We start from the raw sequence: 18,234 nt of genomic DNA, 5'->3' as shown, positions 1-18,234 counted from the left end.
CTGTGTGAACATACCCTTATAGTTAAGGGCCATGTCCCTCTTTATGCGCTGTATTTTGGCTCCGTACAAAACAGAGCCATAATATAACCCTGCGCTTGAGGCCTAAAGGTTATTATCCAAGTACAGAGACTTTTATAGGGATATTGAAAATCTTAGGTCAGGTGCACACAAGGCATTACAACTTCTGGATTAAAGAGGCTCTGTCACCACATTATAAGTGCCCTGTCTCCTACATAAGGAGATCGGCGCTGTAATGTGGGTGACAGCAGTGCTTTTTATTTAAAAAACGATCTGTTTTCACCACTTTATTAGCGATTTTAGATTTATGCTAATGAGTTGCTTAATGCCCAAGTGGGCGTGTTTTTACCCTTAAACCTCCACTAAAGGAGTATAGGCACTCTGTGTTTTTCATTCATTCATTAATTTATTCTACAATACCCTGGCAGTTCTTCCTGGCATCTTAAATGGTTGTTTTTATCAATCTGGACTTTAGGCAAAGTTTAGCTAGACATAAAATATTGAATTATTTTTTTTTTAATCTTCTTTTACAAGACATCAGTTTGCAGTGTTAAGAAACATGCAAATTTTGCAACTACCGGTCAATGGGATGTTATCACAGAACATGAAGGAAAACAGGAGACATATGTCTTTGATGCCATACTGGTGTGTGTTGGTCATCATACATCTCCAAACCTACCACTTCATTCTTTTCCAGGTACTACAAAAAAAATTGTCAACCCAGAATGCTGTACTGCTTATAAGGTTCTGTTAATGAATATGAGTTGCATGTACTTTAAAGGCTATCTACACGTTTGAGGGCATTTTTTTTCTTTTTCATAAAGGGATTAGTCCGTGTGTTGAGTGTAACTTTGTAATTCGTCTTTATTAAAAAAATCATTTTACTTTTGGAGATACAGCTGTTCTGTATTCTTTATACAGAACAGCTGTATCTTTCACTTTACACTAAATCCGTCAGTCCCACGGACCTGACGGGTTCAATGTCGGTGGGTCTTGCGTGTCTCTAACACGCAGGATCCACTTGTAATCCATCTAAGTTAAGTTACAGACACACAGGACCCACCGACACTGAACTTGTCAGTTCCGCCGGACTGACGGATTCAGTGTAAAACGAGCGATCCAGCTGTTCTGTATAGAGAATACAGAACAGCTGTATCTCCAAAAGTAAAACCATTTTTTAATAAAGACTAATTACAAAGTTACACTTTACACACTGACTAATCTATTCATTAAAATAATTTTAAAAAATGCCCTCGAAGGTATACATAGCCTTTAAATATTGCTAGAGAGGTGGCGAAAGGCCAAAACTAGGTGCTATGGACAACACATCCTGTTATGTTCTACTGGGACAGTATATAATTGGGAATCATTGAACGCTCCTTATACCATTAAAATTGGATTATTTAGGTAGGATAAGTTTTGCAAAGTAAATATAGTAATGGACTATATTATTTATTTAAGTCATAAGTACCGGTAATTCAATTAACCTAAATGCCCCGGAGTTTTGATTTATGTAAGCAGGATACACAAACTATTTTTTAAGAACATTGTAGCTTAGAGACAATACTAGAAATCAGACTGGTCTGGTTGATTGCCTATTAGGGTTTAGGTCGTCTTCTCTTTTTTTCTGCAGCAATTCCGTTATGTGTGGACAAGCCCTTAGGGTACAAACACACAGGAGGGATAATTGTAGTTCAGTTTTTCGGCCGACATGTCCACTGTGGAAATACTGCAGGAAAAAAAGTTTATACTTACCCCGGCCATAGTAATGGCGACGCATCTCTTCTGAGCATAGCCCGGCCTCTTGGGATGACGTTGTAGTCCACATGGCCACTGGAGCCTTTGATTGGCTGCAGCAGTCCTATGGGATGAAATGTCATCCTAGGAGGCGCTCAGAGCAGAGGATTGCGTTGCTAGGACAGCGACCAGGGTAAGTGAACTTTTTTTCTATTCATTTTAACTCAAAGGTTCTTTTTTTTTCACTTGCAATTTTTGCGGCGGAGTCACAAAAGTTGCAACACATAGCTTTTTGTTTGTGGGTTTTACATTTCCCATTGAATTCAATGGATAAAACCCGCAACAGAAGAGCAGCGTTACCCCAACATAAATTGACATGCTGCAGCTTAAAAAAAACGTACTGCCGGTCAATTTATTAAAATCTTTTGGCTGATTTCAATACTTTTTGGAAATTCCACAGTGTTCACACGCTTAACAAAATACAGCTGAATATACGGAGCTGTTTTTAAGGGAAAACCGCTCCTGATTTTCAGCCGTTTTTTTTAAGCAACTCGCGTAATTTGCGGCGTTTTTATGGACGTTTTTGGAGCTGTTTTTCTGTTGAGTCAATGAAAAACTGCCTCATTTTCAAATAACGGTGCGTAAAAAGACGCCCCGTTGGAACAGAATGCCATATTTCCTATTGAAATCAATGGGCAGATATTTGTAGGCGTTCTGCTTCCGATTTATCAGCCAGATTACGGCCCGAAAAACGTCTGAAAATAGCTTGTGTGAACATACCCTTAGGTTTCTGATCCTTCTTGAGGAGGAGCCTAAATAAAAGACGCAACCTTAGAAAAAGACAGTAAAGTATGTTTTTGGTTAAGATTGTTTCTATTTGCAGGCATTGAAAATTTCAAAGGCCAGTACTTTCATAGTCGTCACTACAAAGCACCTGAAGCTTTTAAGGGCAAAAGAATAATTGTGGTCGGTATTGGAAACACAGGAGTTGATCTGGCTGTGGAAGTCAGTGCTGTGGCTAAGCAGGTAAATATGAGATGTACGTTTTTAACCCGAATCGGGCCCTTTTATTTGGAAAATATTGCCTGAATTGAAGCCGGCCTTTGAAAAGGACCAGGGACTCATCTACGGCAATATTTTTTTCAAGGGTATTGGTCTGTGAAAACTTGCCATTTAAAAGTGGCCTAATTTTTAAAAAGGCGGTTACTGCGGGGTGGGCAAAGTATATTATCCACGAAATGAAGGAAGCGCAGTATGGTCTCACAGCACTGACTTGTCATCACTTCCCTGTACATTTGGGTGTCGTACAGGACATCAGATGTCCCATAGGACCTAATCGTGGGTTTCTTAACCAAACCCATGTTCAATAGGAGGTTCCAAAATGTTAAAATGTCTGCCCCAACTACTGGTCGCCACATGCTAGTTTTGCCATAATAAGAGGTGGGGTGGCTGGCAATAAATTAAGCAGCGTATAAATTGGTCTGCTCAACCATTAGGACTAATAATTCCTCTGAGAGAAATATTTTAAAAAAGTCCTCCTCCCTAAACCCCTCGATGCCGATTACGATGCCCGTCACACAGTGACAGTTAAAGTGAATGACTGATATATCCATCACTCTGTGGGAAGTAACACTCGCTGGCGACAGATTTATCCATCGCTCGTGACTAAGGGGTTACAAGACAAACCAATACCTTATGTATAAGGCCAGGGCTACACCTAGACATTTTGTAGTGCTACGTAATTGATTTTAACTGATGAGTGACATCTGCAGTCCAAGATTGCATGCAATTTATTGGACTTATATTGACTACTGTATCTCAATAGTTAAAATAATCAATTATGTAGTACTACAAAAATCTAGGTGTAGCCCTGGCCTAAAACAATGATCCCCAAATAGTGGCTCATCACAGATTTAGGCCTCATGCTCACGACTGTAGAATTCGTCCGTAATTGTGGGCCGTAATTGCGGTCTGCAATTATGGACCCATTCATTCCTAATGACCACGAACACCTTCCCGTATATTTAAGGGAAGGTGTCCGGGTCGTAGAAAGACACTGCAAAAGGTAGGACATGCCCTATCTTTTGCTTTTTACGGACTGTGCTCCCATACTTTGAATGGAAGAACGGGCCGAAAATGCGGGTTGCTGTTCGCGGCCGCCTGTGGCAGGCTGTGCCCGTAATCGTGGGCCGTGATTACGGGCACTGCCGTGTGCATGAGGCCTTAACAGAACATTATTCGGTTAAGTTTGAAAACATATTGCCATCACATGAAAGCTGCCTGATATTCTAGTAGCAAAGGTCTCATGCCAGCACCTGATTATTTGACTTTCTAGGTGTTTGATGATCAATCATTTATGTAGCAGTTAAAAGGATTATTTGAGATTAGAAAAAAGCTCTGTTTTTTTTTTCAGAAACACGGCCGAATTTGTCCATATGCTGTATGTGGTATTGCAGCTCAGCATAATTCACGTTAATGGAGATGAGCTGCAATACCAGACACAGACCATGGACAAGAGTGGCACTGTTTCTGTAAATGAACACACAGACACTATGTTTTGACTCCCCTTTCCATCACAACTTTCCAGCACTAAGAAATACAAAGGTAAGCATCATTGTTGGAAGGTACTTGCTAATGATTTTCATTCATGGTTTTGGAACATACATGTTATACTGTGTATATACTAAAAAAGATAAAATAATAGTAAAATATGAGTATTTCTGTTCTCATTTACAGGTTTTTCTCAGCACCAGGAGAGGAGCGTGGCTGTGGAATCGTGTCTTTGATAGCGGCTTTCCATTGGATATTGTCCTTTTTTCACGATTTCACGGAATAATTGCAGATACTTTCCCATCTCTAGTAAACAGCTTGCTGGAATATAAAGTTAATTCCAGAGTCAACCATGAAAATTTTGGTCTAAAACCCCAGCACAGGTGAAAAAGTTTTGTTTTTTTACTTTATGATTTAAAGAGGCTTTGTCACTAGTTTATAACTTCCCTATCTCCTACCTAATCTAGTATGCGCTTTGAAGTTGATAACTACTGTTTTGTTTTTTTTTGTTTTTTTAAAAAAACGTTTATTATTGACCAAGTTATGAAAATGTTTCAATTTATGCAAATTTTTTCTAAATGCCCAACTGGGCGTTTTTTTTCTATTCACCAAGTGGGCATTGTGACCAATCAGCGTCATACACTTCTCTTCATTCCAGCCCAGCTTGATTCACAGCACAGCGTGATCTCGCTCCGGTGGAGGACCTGCTGGAGGAAGTGATGTCACAGCATGATCTCGCGAGATCACGCTGTGCTGTGAATCAACCTGGGCTGGAATGATTGGTCAGCGTCATACACTTTTCTATACAACACCCACTTGGTGAATAGGAAAAAAACGGCCAGTTGGGCATTTAGAAAAAATTTGCATAAATCAAAAAATGTTCATAACTTGGTCAATAATAAACGTTAAAAAAAAACGAAAAAAAAAAAAACAGTAGTTGTCTACATCAAAGCGCCTATTAGATTAGGTAGGAGATAGGGCAGTTATAAACTGATGACAGAGTCTCTTCAAGCTGTATTTACACGTAGTGTTAAGATCAGGTTTTCGTGGCATTTTTAATTACTTTGATTTTTTTTTTTTTATAGTGTACAGATGTTTTCTGGTAGTTAATAGAAAAATGCAAAGTCCTCAGACCTAAACACAGGGGCAAGGATTTACTGAGCAAAATGTGCCAGAATTCTGACGGAATTGCACAAAAGAATTATGTATGGAGTATTTGATAACCAGTACTTGATAACATTTGGATCCCTTGTGGTTCTATTTTGTTTCTCTGCAATAGACCAAAGGCCACCACATGTGTATGATACCCCTCCTTTCCCCCAATATAGCTACAATCATTGGGAGATATTTTTGCATATTCTTGTAGTTTGTGCAAGTGACTCCTCCTTTTGCATCCAATCTAGAATCGTTATATTCCATTCATCAAATAGCTACACAATCTTTAGAATTTTTTTTCTTTTAAAGTTGACCACTTTGGACAGTCCAATTTTGTTAGAAAGGTCCCAATATGATAAGCTAATCACAGTATGTCTATCAAAAATCATCTGTAAACTGTGTGTTAAGTATTTAATTTCCCTGCAGCGCCAAAACGGGAAATGATGCATTATACATCTCCCAATGAGATCAATGGGCTGTCCTTGTAATGCATGGATGCATCGGGTGCTCCAGTCTGGATAATAGATGATGACCTGTAATTCGACAATCCATTTACAGAGGATCTGTCACTAGTTTGTTAATTCACTATCTCCTAACTAATCTTATTATAATAATGTAATTTTTTTTCAAAAACATTTATTTGAAAAGTTATGTGCATTTTCTAAATATGCTAATTTGGATATACTTGCCAAATGGGAGGTAACTCTTTATTTTCACTCTGGACAGTGTAATGTTTTCTGTATGACGCTGTCCAATCAGCGTAATACAATTCTCCTCTTTCCAGCCAAGCAACACAGTGTGATCATATAGTATACAGCTTCCATTCCTGACTGTGTTTTCAACTGGTGATACCTCTGCTTGTTTCACAGCAAAAACTGCATGCCATATGAAAGATTAGAATCTTATCTTTCATATGCCACCGGAACCACTGTTCTAGGTGGTCCACAGTCGGAGATATGGCTATTTTAAGTGATCCCCCTTCCCTCCAGCCTCCGTCTCTCACACTGTGTGAAGCAGCTTCATGCTGATAGGTCAGCGGCTGTGAGGTAGCTCCACCTCAGGAGAATCGCTGCTGTTGCCTCCACTTGTCTAGTGTTCCCTCATTTGCATATTTAGAAAAAAGCTCATAACTTTTAAAATAATAAATGTTTTGGGACTCCATTTTCACTAGCATTATCAGTGTGACAGCGCCTGTTAGATTAGCTAGGAGATCGGGCACTACTAAACTAGTGACAGATCCACTTCAAAACGTTATGTTACATAAATATTAAAGTGGCACCGTCAATAATTTCTGAAATTTAATTAATTTTGACAATTGTTTTCATGAAAATGTCAGTCCCATGCCCGTTTTTTCTTGTTAAATAACTGATTAAAATATTATTTTTTTTTGCTACTATGCAGGATTCTCAGCCAACATCCAACAATCAGCGATGATCTCCCCAATCGCATTATGTCTGGCAAAGTGCTGATAAAGACCAACATTAAACGGTTTGAGGAGACTGATGTCATATTTGAAGATGGCACAGTGGAGAAAGACATAGATGTTGTCATTTTTGCTACAGGATACAAATTTTCTTTCTCTTTTTTTGATGATTCGGTCATGAAAGTAGAAAACAACCAAGCCCCTTTGTATAAAATGATATTTCCACCACATTTGGAAAAATCAACTCTAGCTTTCATTGGCTACATCCAACCAATTGGGGCTATAATGCCCATTTCTGAGATTCAGGCTCGCTGGGCAACAAGAGTCTTCAAAGGTAATGCCATTTTTTAATTTTTCTAAAATACTTCTGACCATATATAAGGTTTAGGTGTTTTCTGATAAAAAATTTTTAAGCATTTGTAATGTGTTTCTAGGTCAAAATACGTTGCCATCTATGAGTGAAATGAAGGCTGAGATCACAAAGAGAAAAGAAGAAATGCAGAAGAGGTTGGTACTTAATAGCTCTTCCAGTTTTAATTGTCACATTCAATATTCTTTTCGTAAAGTAAATTTCCGCCTTTTAATACCATGTCATTTTTAGATCAAAATTCTGTGGGATTATATTTTTTGTATATATCTTTATATTAGTTGGTGCTCATTATTTCTAATACAGAGCTCCAAAACACCTGCATTGACATAGTAATAAAAAATAAAATTCTGGCTCCCTGCAGCTGCCTCTAGAGGGAGCATATTGTTTTATTATTGAGATCTATATGTATGCAGAGGATTCAGAGCTTTGTATCTGGAGTACATTCACTTTAAAATTTGACAATTTTTCATGACATTCTTTCCTTTACATTCATTCTTTTGAAATCGATAACTTTTAAAGGAAGCATGTTATCAGATCTACTTTATTTGCCCTGTATACATGCCACTATACCAGGAGAAAGCAATATGTCTATATTCTATTGCCCTCTCCCAGGCAGGCATCTACTTCTCCTACAGAGACATGGAGAGAAGCTGCTGCCTAAAATTTAGTGCAACTAATAGATGCTTAACCACAAACCAGTCCTGTCTCTGGGCTTTTTGGTTTCACTTGATCTCAGAAGCACAGATAAGTAGCTTTCTGTCTGGGGAGAAGCCCCAGGAACCAACAAGATCCAAAACAGCTCTGTATTTTCAGATGTTTTTTATTAAGTGTGTGAACATACCCTAAAGGAAAGACTGATATGCCTACTCTCTTTTGTATCCACCCTGTATCTGTCTTAAAAAAAACCTCAAGGGCTAAAAGAATTCAGCCTCAGGCCAGGATCACATATTCCACCTTGATACTGTTTTTGGTGCAGCTTTTTTTTTTTTGCCAAAAACAGGAGTGGACACAAAAGGAAATGCATCGGTCTTTTCTTTATAACTTTCCTTCATTTTGAATCCACTTCTGTCTTTGGCTCAAAAAGCTGAAACACAAACTGCATCAAAACTGCACATATGATCCTTTAGGGTACGTTCACACGGCTTATTTTCAGCCGTTTTTCGGGCCGAAAAACGGCTGAAAATATGGGGCCTGAACGCCTCCAAACATTTGCCCATTGATTTCAATAGTAAAAACGGTGCTTCGTTTCCACGGGGCATTATTTACATGGCCGTTTGTAAGAACGGCGCGTGAAAAAAACGCCCAGTAAAAATGAAGTGCATGTCACTTCTTGAGCCGTTTTTGATGGTCTCAATAGAAAAATGGCTCCAAAAACGGCCGTAAAAAAACGCTTGATGCTTAAAAAATGGCAGAAAATCAGTCTGTTTTCCCTTGAAAACAGCTCTGTATTTTACAGCTGTTTTTTGTTAAGCGTGTGAACATAGCCTAAGGGAATAACACCTGTACCAAACTGCCCTGTGCAAACCTGGCTTAACAGGAATTTTGAGAATGATCTTGTTAGACTGGGCCTAATGGTCTTTTCTGTCTTGACATCATAATGTTGTTCCAGCTGCCTCATTTATCTTCCTTGATAAGTTAATGTTTGTTTTTGTGTGTGATAGTCGATTTATTGGAAAAATTATCGTGTTCCACTATTAATAATCTACGATTTGTTTTTATACAGGTATGTCGAAAGCGAGCGTCATACAATACAAGTTGACTATGTGAATTATATGGATGAAGTAGCAGAAGAGATAGGCTGCAAGCCTAATTTGAAGAAGCTATTCCTGTCTGATCCTAAACTGGCCTGGGAGATGTTCTTTGGCCCATGCACTCCATACCAGTACCGCCTGAGTGGACCGGGGCAGTGGAAAGATGCCAGGAAAGCCATTGTAACCCAGCTTGAACGAATCATCAAGCCCATAAAGACACGGAGCATGAGTAAAAACGATTCTCATGGCTCATTTAGATTTGTTTTTAAGCTCCTTGGCATTCTGATTCTTTTTGCTGCTATCTATATTTCAATGTAGTTGTATTAACATATGCAGCTAAGACAGGATTGGCAATAATTGGGAACATTGATTTCTTAGTTTAAGGGCTCATGCACACTGTCGTATTACAGCTTCCATTAGGACTTCCATAGAGGTGCATGTGTCTACTGTGGCTCCGTATGCCTCTGATTTGATACATGGGCATACAGCGAAAACAAAATCCTGGTATGTTCCATCAGACTATATATATATTACTCACCTAGAAGCTTCTAGTAGAGAATATTTCTATAAACAGAGTCCAACAAAGCCTGTACATTACCGTACAGGCTCCAAGCTAGTGTGCATGAGCCCTTAAACTTCATATTAACCACTGCTAATCTTCACATTATAATTAAAGTGGTACTACGGTTTCAGCAAATAAATAGGAACAATGAACTTCCTATTGAAGATTGCAAGCAGAGATCTTTAAAACAGTTAATACAGAAAGTATACTGGAATATAACTTTTTATCATACAATAAAATACCTTAATTTTCTGAAACCGGGATACCCCTTTAAGGCCACGTTCAGACGTGGCGGAATTGCTGTTGAATTGTCCGCAGTGGAATTCTGCAGCAGACGTTTTTTACATTTGTTTCTAAACATTTTTAGGAAATTAGTTCAGACGTTGCAGAAAATAACTGCGGAAATCAGGCTGCGGTGCGGAATTTTCCCTCCGCAGCATGTTGCAGAGAAGCAGCGGACTTTCACTGCGGATTTCAGCCTTTGCAATGCAAAAACTGAAATCTGTGCCAAGTCCGCTGTGATATCTGAATTACCTGTCAAATATGCAAATTTTGGCGCAAATTCGTTGCGTAATTGCACCACTGAATCTGCACCAACATTTGCAGCAGGAAAATTCTGTCACGTGTGAACGTGGCCTTAGAAGAAATGTAGTATGAGTGTTCATTATGATCTAAAGTTTATACAGTAATTATTATCTACTATATATTTAAAGTCTGAATTGACATTACTCAGCTCACATGCAGATGTTCGTTTGACTTTCTGAAAAGCTGCATAAATAAAGACTGCTAAACTCAGGGTGCTTAGGGTTAGAGAACATTTAGACACAACATTGAATAAGATAAGTTACTGTAGATTTTTGCTTCTTCTTTTAATGTATGGGACATCTGAGATCCTGAGACATTTGCAGTATATTCACAAAATGGTCGAATAAAAAAATGCGATTTCATTTTTTTTTTTTGTTCTGTCTGGTACTCTATACATATTTTACGGAATGTATCATGGCATAATTTTAGTTTTTATACAGTGGTTTTATATTGACGTCATACACAACTATTAACTACTATGTGGATCCAATTCAGCCGCAAAACAGTGGTTGCCAAAACGTTAATTTGCCAGTTACGCTTTACCATAATGAATGTACAGCTCTGTTCACATTTGTGTTTTTTATACTCGATGCCTCCAGTAGCAATTCTGACAGTTTTGTTTGGTTTAGTCCTAGACCCGTGAGAATTATTCCTTAACCCCTTCCCGCGATTGGGCGTAACTGTACGTCCAAATTCCAAGTGATTTCCCGCACTCGGGCGTACAGTTACGCCCGGCAGATAAAGCGAGCACAGGAGCTGTGCGCGCTTTATCTTCAGCGGCTGTCAGCTGTTATACACAGCTGACATGCCGCTGCAATGGCTGTTACCGCCGATCGCAGACAATTAACCCCTTCAATGCGGCTGTCAATGACGTCCGCCGCATTGAAGTGGTTTACAGAGGGAGGGAGCTCCCTCTGTAACCCCCGGGCCCCCCCCGCGATGGATCGCGGGTGGCGATTGTTGCTATGGCAACCAGGAAGCCGTTACTAGGCTTCCTGGTTGCCAAGGTACGGTAGCCTATTAGGTCCTGCCCGAGGCTAACTGTCAAATGAAAAATGACAGTTATGATGCACTGCACTACATAAGTAGTGCAGTGCATCGTAGCGGGGATCAGAAGACCAGATCTTCAAGTCCCCAGGTCAGTTTAAAGAAAAAGTAAAAAATGTACAAAAAAATGTGAATTAATAAATAATAAAAAAAAACACTTGCCCTGTTTCCCTGATCAACTCCTTTTATTATTAGAAAAAATATGAAAAAAAACTATACATAATAGGTATCGCCGCGTTCGGAACGGCCTGATCTATAAAAATATCACATTATTTTTACCGCACGGTGAACACCGTAAAAATTTTTAATAAAAAACAATGACCGTATTTTATTTTTTGTTCATCTTGTCTCAAATTTTTTTTAATAAAAAGTGATCAAAAAGTTGCAAGTAACGCAAAATGGTACCAATAGAAACTACAGTTCGTTACGCATAAAACAAGCCGTCCCGCAGCGATATCAACGAAAAAAAAAAAAAGTTATGGCTGTCAGAAAATGGCGACACTAAAACATGATTTTTTTTAGAAAAGAGTATTTTTATTGTGGGAACGTAGTGAAACGTAAAAAAACGATATAAATTTGGTGTCGCTGTAATCGTATCGCCCCGCAGAATGAAGTTAACATGTTGCTTATACTGCACGGTGAACACTAAAAAAAAAAACAAAAAAGAAAGTGCTGGAATGGCTGTTTTTTGGTTTCCTCATCTCCCAAAAAATTTAATAAATAGTGATAAAAAAAATCTCATGTCCCCCAAAATGGAACCAATAAAAATTACAGCTCGTTCCACAAAAAACGCGCCCTCACACACGCCCTAACGGAAAAATAACACGTTATGACTCTCAAAACGCAAAATGATTCTAAATGACGGCCCAGACTAATTTTTTAGGTCCAGTAGAATTTCACTAAATACCCCACATCGTCATTTGCTGGACCCCCCAGGTGGACCCCATGGACACAGCGGTGATGAGGAAACTTTAGGGCCTTGTGCGGCTTATAGGGCTAGTGAAGAAGTCAAAGATTAGGCAATAAGTGAGCGCAGATATTTTGTATAATACCCAATAAACCCGGCCTGTGCATAAAGGAAAGGTTCAAAGCATACCACACCAATCCATGGTTCATTCTCCCCATTATTACATCATCCTATTATGACCTGATGCACTCCGCCCAGCTTACATATACCCTGATGTACTCCTCCCATATTACATATATCCTGATGTACTCCTCACAGATTACATATACCCTGATGTTCTCCGCACAGATTACACATACCCTGATGTACTCCGCCCAGCTTACACATACCCTGATGTACTCCGCCCAGCTTACATATACCCTGATGTTCTCCGCACAGATTACACATACCCTGATGTACTCCGCCCAGCTTACATATACCCTGATGTACTCCTCCCAGCTTACATATGCCCCCACATTATAAGATAAAATACCACTAAAACACCAAGCAAAATCTGCGCTTCAAAAGCCAAATGGTGGTCCAACTGAGCCTGGCCGTGTACACAAACAGCAATTTATGACCACATATGGGGTATTACTGTATTCTGGAGAACCCGCTTAACAATTTATGGGATGTGTGTCTACAGTGGTACAAGCTGGGCACAACACATTGGGCACTGAAATGGCATATCTGTGGAAAACAGCCATTTTCAATCTGCAACATCTATTGTTTACTCATTTTTGCAAAACACTTGTGCGGTCAAAATGCTCACTACACCCCTAGATAAATTCTTTGAGGGATCTAGTTTCCAAAACGGGGTAATTTATCGGGGGTACCACTGTACTGGTACTATAGCTCAATGCAACATGGGGTCAAAAAACGAACCTTGTAAAATCTCCACTCCAAATACTAAATGGCGCTCCTTCCCTTTAGAGCCTTGCTGTGTGTCCAAATAGCAGTTTATGACCACATGTGGGGTATTTCTGTACTCTGAAGAAGTTGCTTTACAAATGTTACGGTGCTTTTTCTCCTTTATTTGATGAGAAAATGAAAGATTTTGAACCAATGCTCTGTCTTATTGGAAAATAATGTAATTTTTCATTTTCACTGCCCATTTCTAATAAAATATATGAGACACCTGTGGGGTCAAAATGCTCACTACCCCCCTAGATGAATTCCTCAATGGGTGTAGTTTGCCAAATGGAGTCACTATTTTTGCACTGTACTGGTACCTTAGGAGCTTTACAAATGCGACATGGTGCCGAGAAATCAAACCAGCAAAATCTGTACTCCAAAAGCTAAATGGCGTGCCTTCCCTTCTGAGTTCTGCTGCTTGCCCAAACAGCAGTTTATGACCACATGTTGGGTATTTCCGTACTCTGGAGAAGTTGCTTTACAAATGTTATGGTGCTTTTCATCATTTATTTGTTGAAAAAAATAAAAATTTTGAGGTAAAGCTACATCTTATTGGAAAATAATGTGATTTTTCATTTTCACTGCCCAATTCTAATGAAATCTATGAAACACCTGTGGGGTCAAAATGCTCACTACACCCCTAGATGAATTCCTCAATGGGTGTAGTTTCCAAAATGGGGTCTTTTTTTTTGGGGTGTTTCCTTTATTTTTGCACCACAAGACCTCTTCTAACCTGACATGGTGCCTGAAATATAATTTAAGAAAAGGAAGGCCCAAAAATCCTCTAGGTGCTCCTTTGCTTCTGGGGCTTTTGTTTCAGGCCCGTAGCACATTAGGGCCACATGTGGGATATTTCTAAAAACTTCAGAATCAGGGCAATAAAAATTCAGTTGTGTTTCTCTGGTAAAAACCTTCAGTATTACAGGAAAAATTGATTAAAATTGAATTTCTGCAAAAAAAAATGAAATTTGCAAATTTCCCTCCACTTTGTTTTAATTCCTGTGAAACGCATAAAGGGTTAAGAAACTTTCTAAATGCTGTTTTGAATACTTTAAGGGGTGCAGTTTTTAAAATGGGGTGATTTGTGGGGTTCCTAATATATAAGGCCCTCAAAGCCACTTCAGAACTGAACTAATCCCTAAAAAAAATAGGCTTTTGAAATTTTCTTGAAAATTTGAGAAATTGCTGCTAAACTTATAAGCCTTGTAACGGCCTAGAAAAATAAAAGGATGTTCAAAAAATGATGCCAATCTAAAGTAGACATATGGGAAATGTTAGCTAGTAACTATTTTGTGTGGTATAACCATCTGTCTTACAAGCAGATACATTTGAATTTAGAAAATGCTAATTTTTTGCAAATTCTCTCTAAATTTTGGTGTTTTTCACACAAAAATATTGAATATATCGACCAAATTTTTTCACTAACTTAAAGTACAATATGTCACGAGAAAACAATCTCAGAATCGCTTTGATAGGTAAAAGCGTTCCAGAGTTATTACCACATAAAGTAACACACGTCAGATTTAAAAAAATGAGGCTGTGTCATTTGGTCAAAAAGTGGCTGGGTCCTGAAGGGGTTAATATTGAATATCAATATCTCTATAATACGTTTTCATTAATCCCATTTAAAATACAAAGTCCAAATAGAACAAGGTAGGAGCTGCAGAGCAAGAAGAGTGATGGGTGCTGAACCTCAAGGATCTGGACCATGGATCCCACCAGACAAAGTCATGCAAAGTTCCCTGGAGTGTATCCGGAAGAAAGAGAGGCAGCACACCAGCATAAGTATGAAATAAAGGTGTTTATTCACCTAGTGCAAGAGGTGACGTCTCCTCTTCTCAATGAAGGCATTATCAAGCTTTATGTCATACTTATGCTGGTGTGCTGCCTCTCTTTCTTCTAGATACACGCCTGAAAAATTATTATAATGCATAATTTATATACTGTATCATTTATGTACAAATTTATAATGTGGCAGTTTAAAGAGGATCTGTCACTAGTTTAGTAATCCCTATCTGCTATCTAATCTAATAGGTGCTGTCACACTGATAATGATAATGAAAAATTGTGTCCCAAAACGTTTATTATTTTAAGTTATGAGCATTTTTCTAAATATGTAAATGAGCTTTTATTAGACAAAGTGGGAGGTAACAGCAGCGATTCTCCTGAGGTGGAGCTACCTCACCGCCTCTGATCTGACCAATCAGCATGAAGCTGCCACACAGTGTGAGAGACTGAGGCTGGAGGGAATAAGGATCACTTCGAACAGCCATATCTTGGGCTGTGGACCACCTAGAACAGTGGTGGTACATGAAAGATGAGATTCTAATCTTTCATATGACACCAGGATCACAGTTTTAGCTGTGACACAACCGGAGATATCGCCAGTTGAATACACAGTCGGAATGGAAGCTGTGTGCTATATGATCACGCTGTGATGCTGGGCAGGAAGGGGGAGAAGCTGTATGCTGATTGGACAGCATCATACAGAAAACATTACACCGCCCAGAGTGAAAAGAAAATGTCACCTCCTATTTGGCTATTAGAGCCACATTAGCTTATTTAGATAAATGCTCATAACTTTGCAAATAATAAACGTTTTTGAAAACAAATCACACTGTAGTTATCCACATCATAGCGCCTATTAGATTAGTTAGGAGATAGGGAATTATTAAAGTAGTGACAGAGCCTATTTAAGTGGCTTTCCTACCATTGACCGTTATAGCAAATCACTAAAAACCCCTTCAATCCAGAGAACAAAGGGTGTGTGGCTTATTTTGCTTTTTTCTCAGACACCGCAGTGCTACTGGCTTGGCATTATGTCTGGTGAATGGACCTGTGCTATAGTCACTGCACGGTGCCATGATAAAATGGTACTCTGTAGTACTAACGTCAAAGGGGCTGCTGTGCCTTACCTAGCTCTATGATATCTGGATAAAGAAAAACGAAGAGAGGAGGACACGGCGCTCCTCTAAGGTAATATTGTAAGGAACGTGGGACAATGTGAGCAAAAGGCGAGCTGATGTACTCACCTGGCAGTGTTGTGCTAGGATAGGCACAACACTATTGCTGAGCATGGAAAGTAGAATGACCTGAAGATCGTTGTGGAAGTCGGCTGCCACCCGCTGCTATCCCACGAGAAAAAGTTCTGTTCCCGGGGAAAACGAACACAGGATGTGAAGGGGAAAAAAATGCAGTATTCGGGACACAGCGCCTTACAAGTAGATATTCAAAACGGAGTATGTTATAGTAGGCTTTATTTGTAATAGATACGACGCGTTTCAGGACCGGACACGTCCCTTCCTCAGGTACATACCTGAGGAAGGGACCTGTCCGGTCCTGAAACGCATAGTATCTATTACAAATAAAGCCTACTATAACATACTCTGTTTTGAATATCTACCTGTCAGCCGCCGTGTCCCGAATACTGCATTTTTTTCCCCCTTCACATCCTGTGTTACCTAGCTCTATGGCTCCCAAAACTTCAGACTTCCACTGATCAGACAATGAGGTCATCCTAGTGATCAGCCATCATTATCTATAGTGGAGCCCATTTTGCTTTGTCACTTTACAGCTCAGACTTTTCTTTCTAGCCAAAAAAGTATTCCTGACACTTCTGAGAATAAAACAATAAAATGTGCTACTTAACAGATGGCATGGAGTTTTTCTGTATTATAATTTTTGAAAATTAATAATATACTGTGGGGCAAAATGATCACCGAGGACTGATGACATTTAGGCCCATTTATCTGCTTTAGTCCTGAACTTGTCGGTGATGTAACAGCCATGTCACCGTATACATAGTATTAATCAAGGTTTATATTCAGAAATTCCAGATTAGTTTGACTAAACTCAATATCTGAATGGTTGATTATCTGTTGCAATAACTTTTTCCAATACATTTATTTCAAAAACATTGGGCACAATTGTTTTAAACCTTATTAAGCTTTAATAATAATCTCTATTTATTCAGCGCCAACATATTCCACAGCACTTTACAATTCAGGGGGAACATGTAAAGACAATATCAGACATTACATAGTAACAACACTAATTTGCAATTCAAATAAGTGGAGTGAGGACCCTGCTCGCAAGAGCTTACAATCTATGATATGTTATGATATGATATGCTATGATAATCCTGATACATTCTATTAATGTTACAATGGGGAGAAGGGCCATACACAATCATATTTCCCACAATGCGTGTTACGGGTCTCACCAGAAAACGGATCCTTGAGCCACAATCGATTTGGTGCTGGCTAAACTGAGGTGTGGATTTTAAGGAGTTTCCCAGTTCGTCACCCTTCACCCCCCATAAGAAGGTTTGGAGTGGAGGCAGATGCGAAGACAGAGGATGAGACTAAGACAAAATCAGAAGAGGGACCAGGTGGTCAAAACCAGGAGATTGAAAAACAAATACCAAGCGACAAATCCAAGACAAAAGCTAGTAACAAGGTCAGGGTCAGAGACCGAATAAAAACTACAAGTAAAATAACACAAGAGAAAGTACCTTGATTCATAACCAGGGTCCCGCAACTGGATCCTCCAGCTTAAAGGTGCCGCTCCATGTTTTTATCAGAGCGAGAGGAGTAACAATGTGAATGATTTTTCCCACAGAAAAACATTGGTATGGTGGGAAATTTTGTCTCTGCATTGCCCAATATGCATTTTTTTCAGATGATAGATCATTATACTGTAGAGTTTACCACTAATGATAAAGAAAATCCAGGTAAGTGTTCCAACCAATTTACCAAACAAGATTAACATTGATCTTACGTGTATGGTCTAAAATTTGATTCCATTTTTTTTTTAATTCAGAAGATTTCTTCAAAGACTACAGAAGGTTTTTTTTATTGTTTGTTGGCTGCCAAATTTTAGTTTACATTTTGGTCATTGTCACCTATGTGATCACTGCCATTGACATCATCCTGTTTTGCTTTTGGCTCTCTGCTTCCCTAAGACTGGATTCACACACAGCGTTTTGCTGCATTTTTAGAGACATTCTTCACTGCATTTTTTAGGTCAAAAACGCCCTGGACAGATGTTACTTTATAGTTTATAATGAAATAACGAAAACTTTACATACAAAGCATTTTGGCTTGTGGTATTTGTGTGGTCAGTGCCCTTTTTTCAAAACGCAGCATTTTTTCTTTGTTTTTTTCATAGGCTTCT

At 38.9% G+C, this 18,234-nt stretch overlaps 1 protein-coding gene across 1 annotated transcript in view; it reads left to right on the top strand.

The window, feature by feature from the left end:
• Positions 1-10,518, top strand: part of LOC142657849 (flavin-containing monooxygenase 5-like) — a 35,034-nt gene extending 24,516 nt beyond the window's left edge. The window contains exons 5-10 of the mRNA XM_075833308.1: positions 553-715; positions 2,639-2,781; positions 4,492-4,688; positions 6,862-7,217; positions 7,318-7,390; positions 8,977-10,518. Coding sequence (XP_075689423.1) covers positions 553-715; positions 2,639-2,781; positions 4,492-4,688; positions 6,862-7,217; positions 7,318-7,390; positions 8,977-9,322 — 1,278 coding nt within the window. The 3' untranslated portion in view covers positions 9,323-10,518. The remainder of the gene's footprint in view (positions 1-552; positions 716-2,638; positions 2,782-4,491; positions 4,689-6,861; positions 7,218-7,317; positions 7,391-8,976) is intronic.
• The last annotated feature ends 7,716 nt before the right edge of the window (positions 10,519-18,234 follow it).

This window comes from Rhinoderma darwinii, chromosome 7, assembly GCF_050947455.1.
Source record: "Rhinoderma darwinii isolate aRhiDar2 chromosome 7, aRhiDar2.hap1, whole genome shotgun sequence".
Taxonomy (NCBI): domain Eukaryota; kingdom Metazoa; phylum Chordata; class Amphibia; order Anura; family Rhinodermatidae; genus Rhinoderma; species Rhinoderma darwinii.
This window is presented reverse-complemented; position numbering and strand designations above follow the sequence as displayed.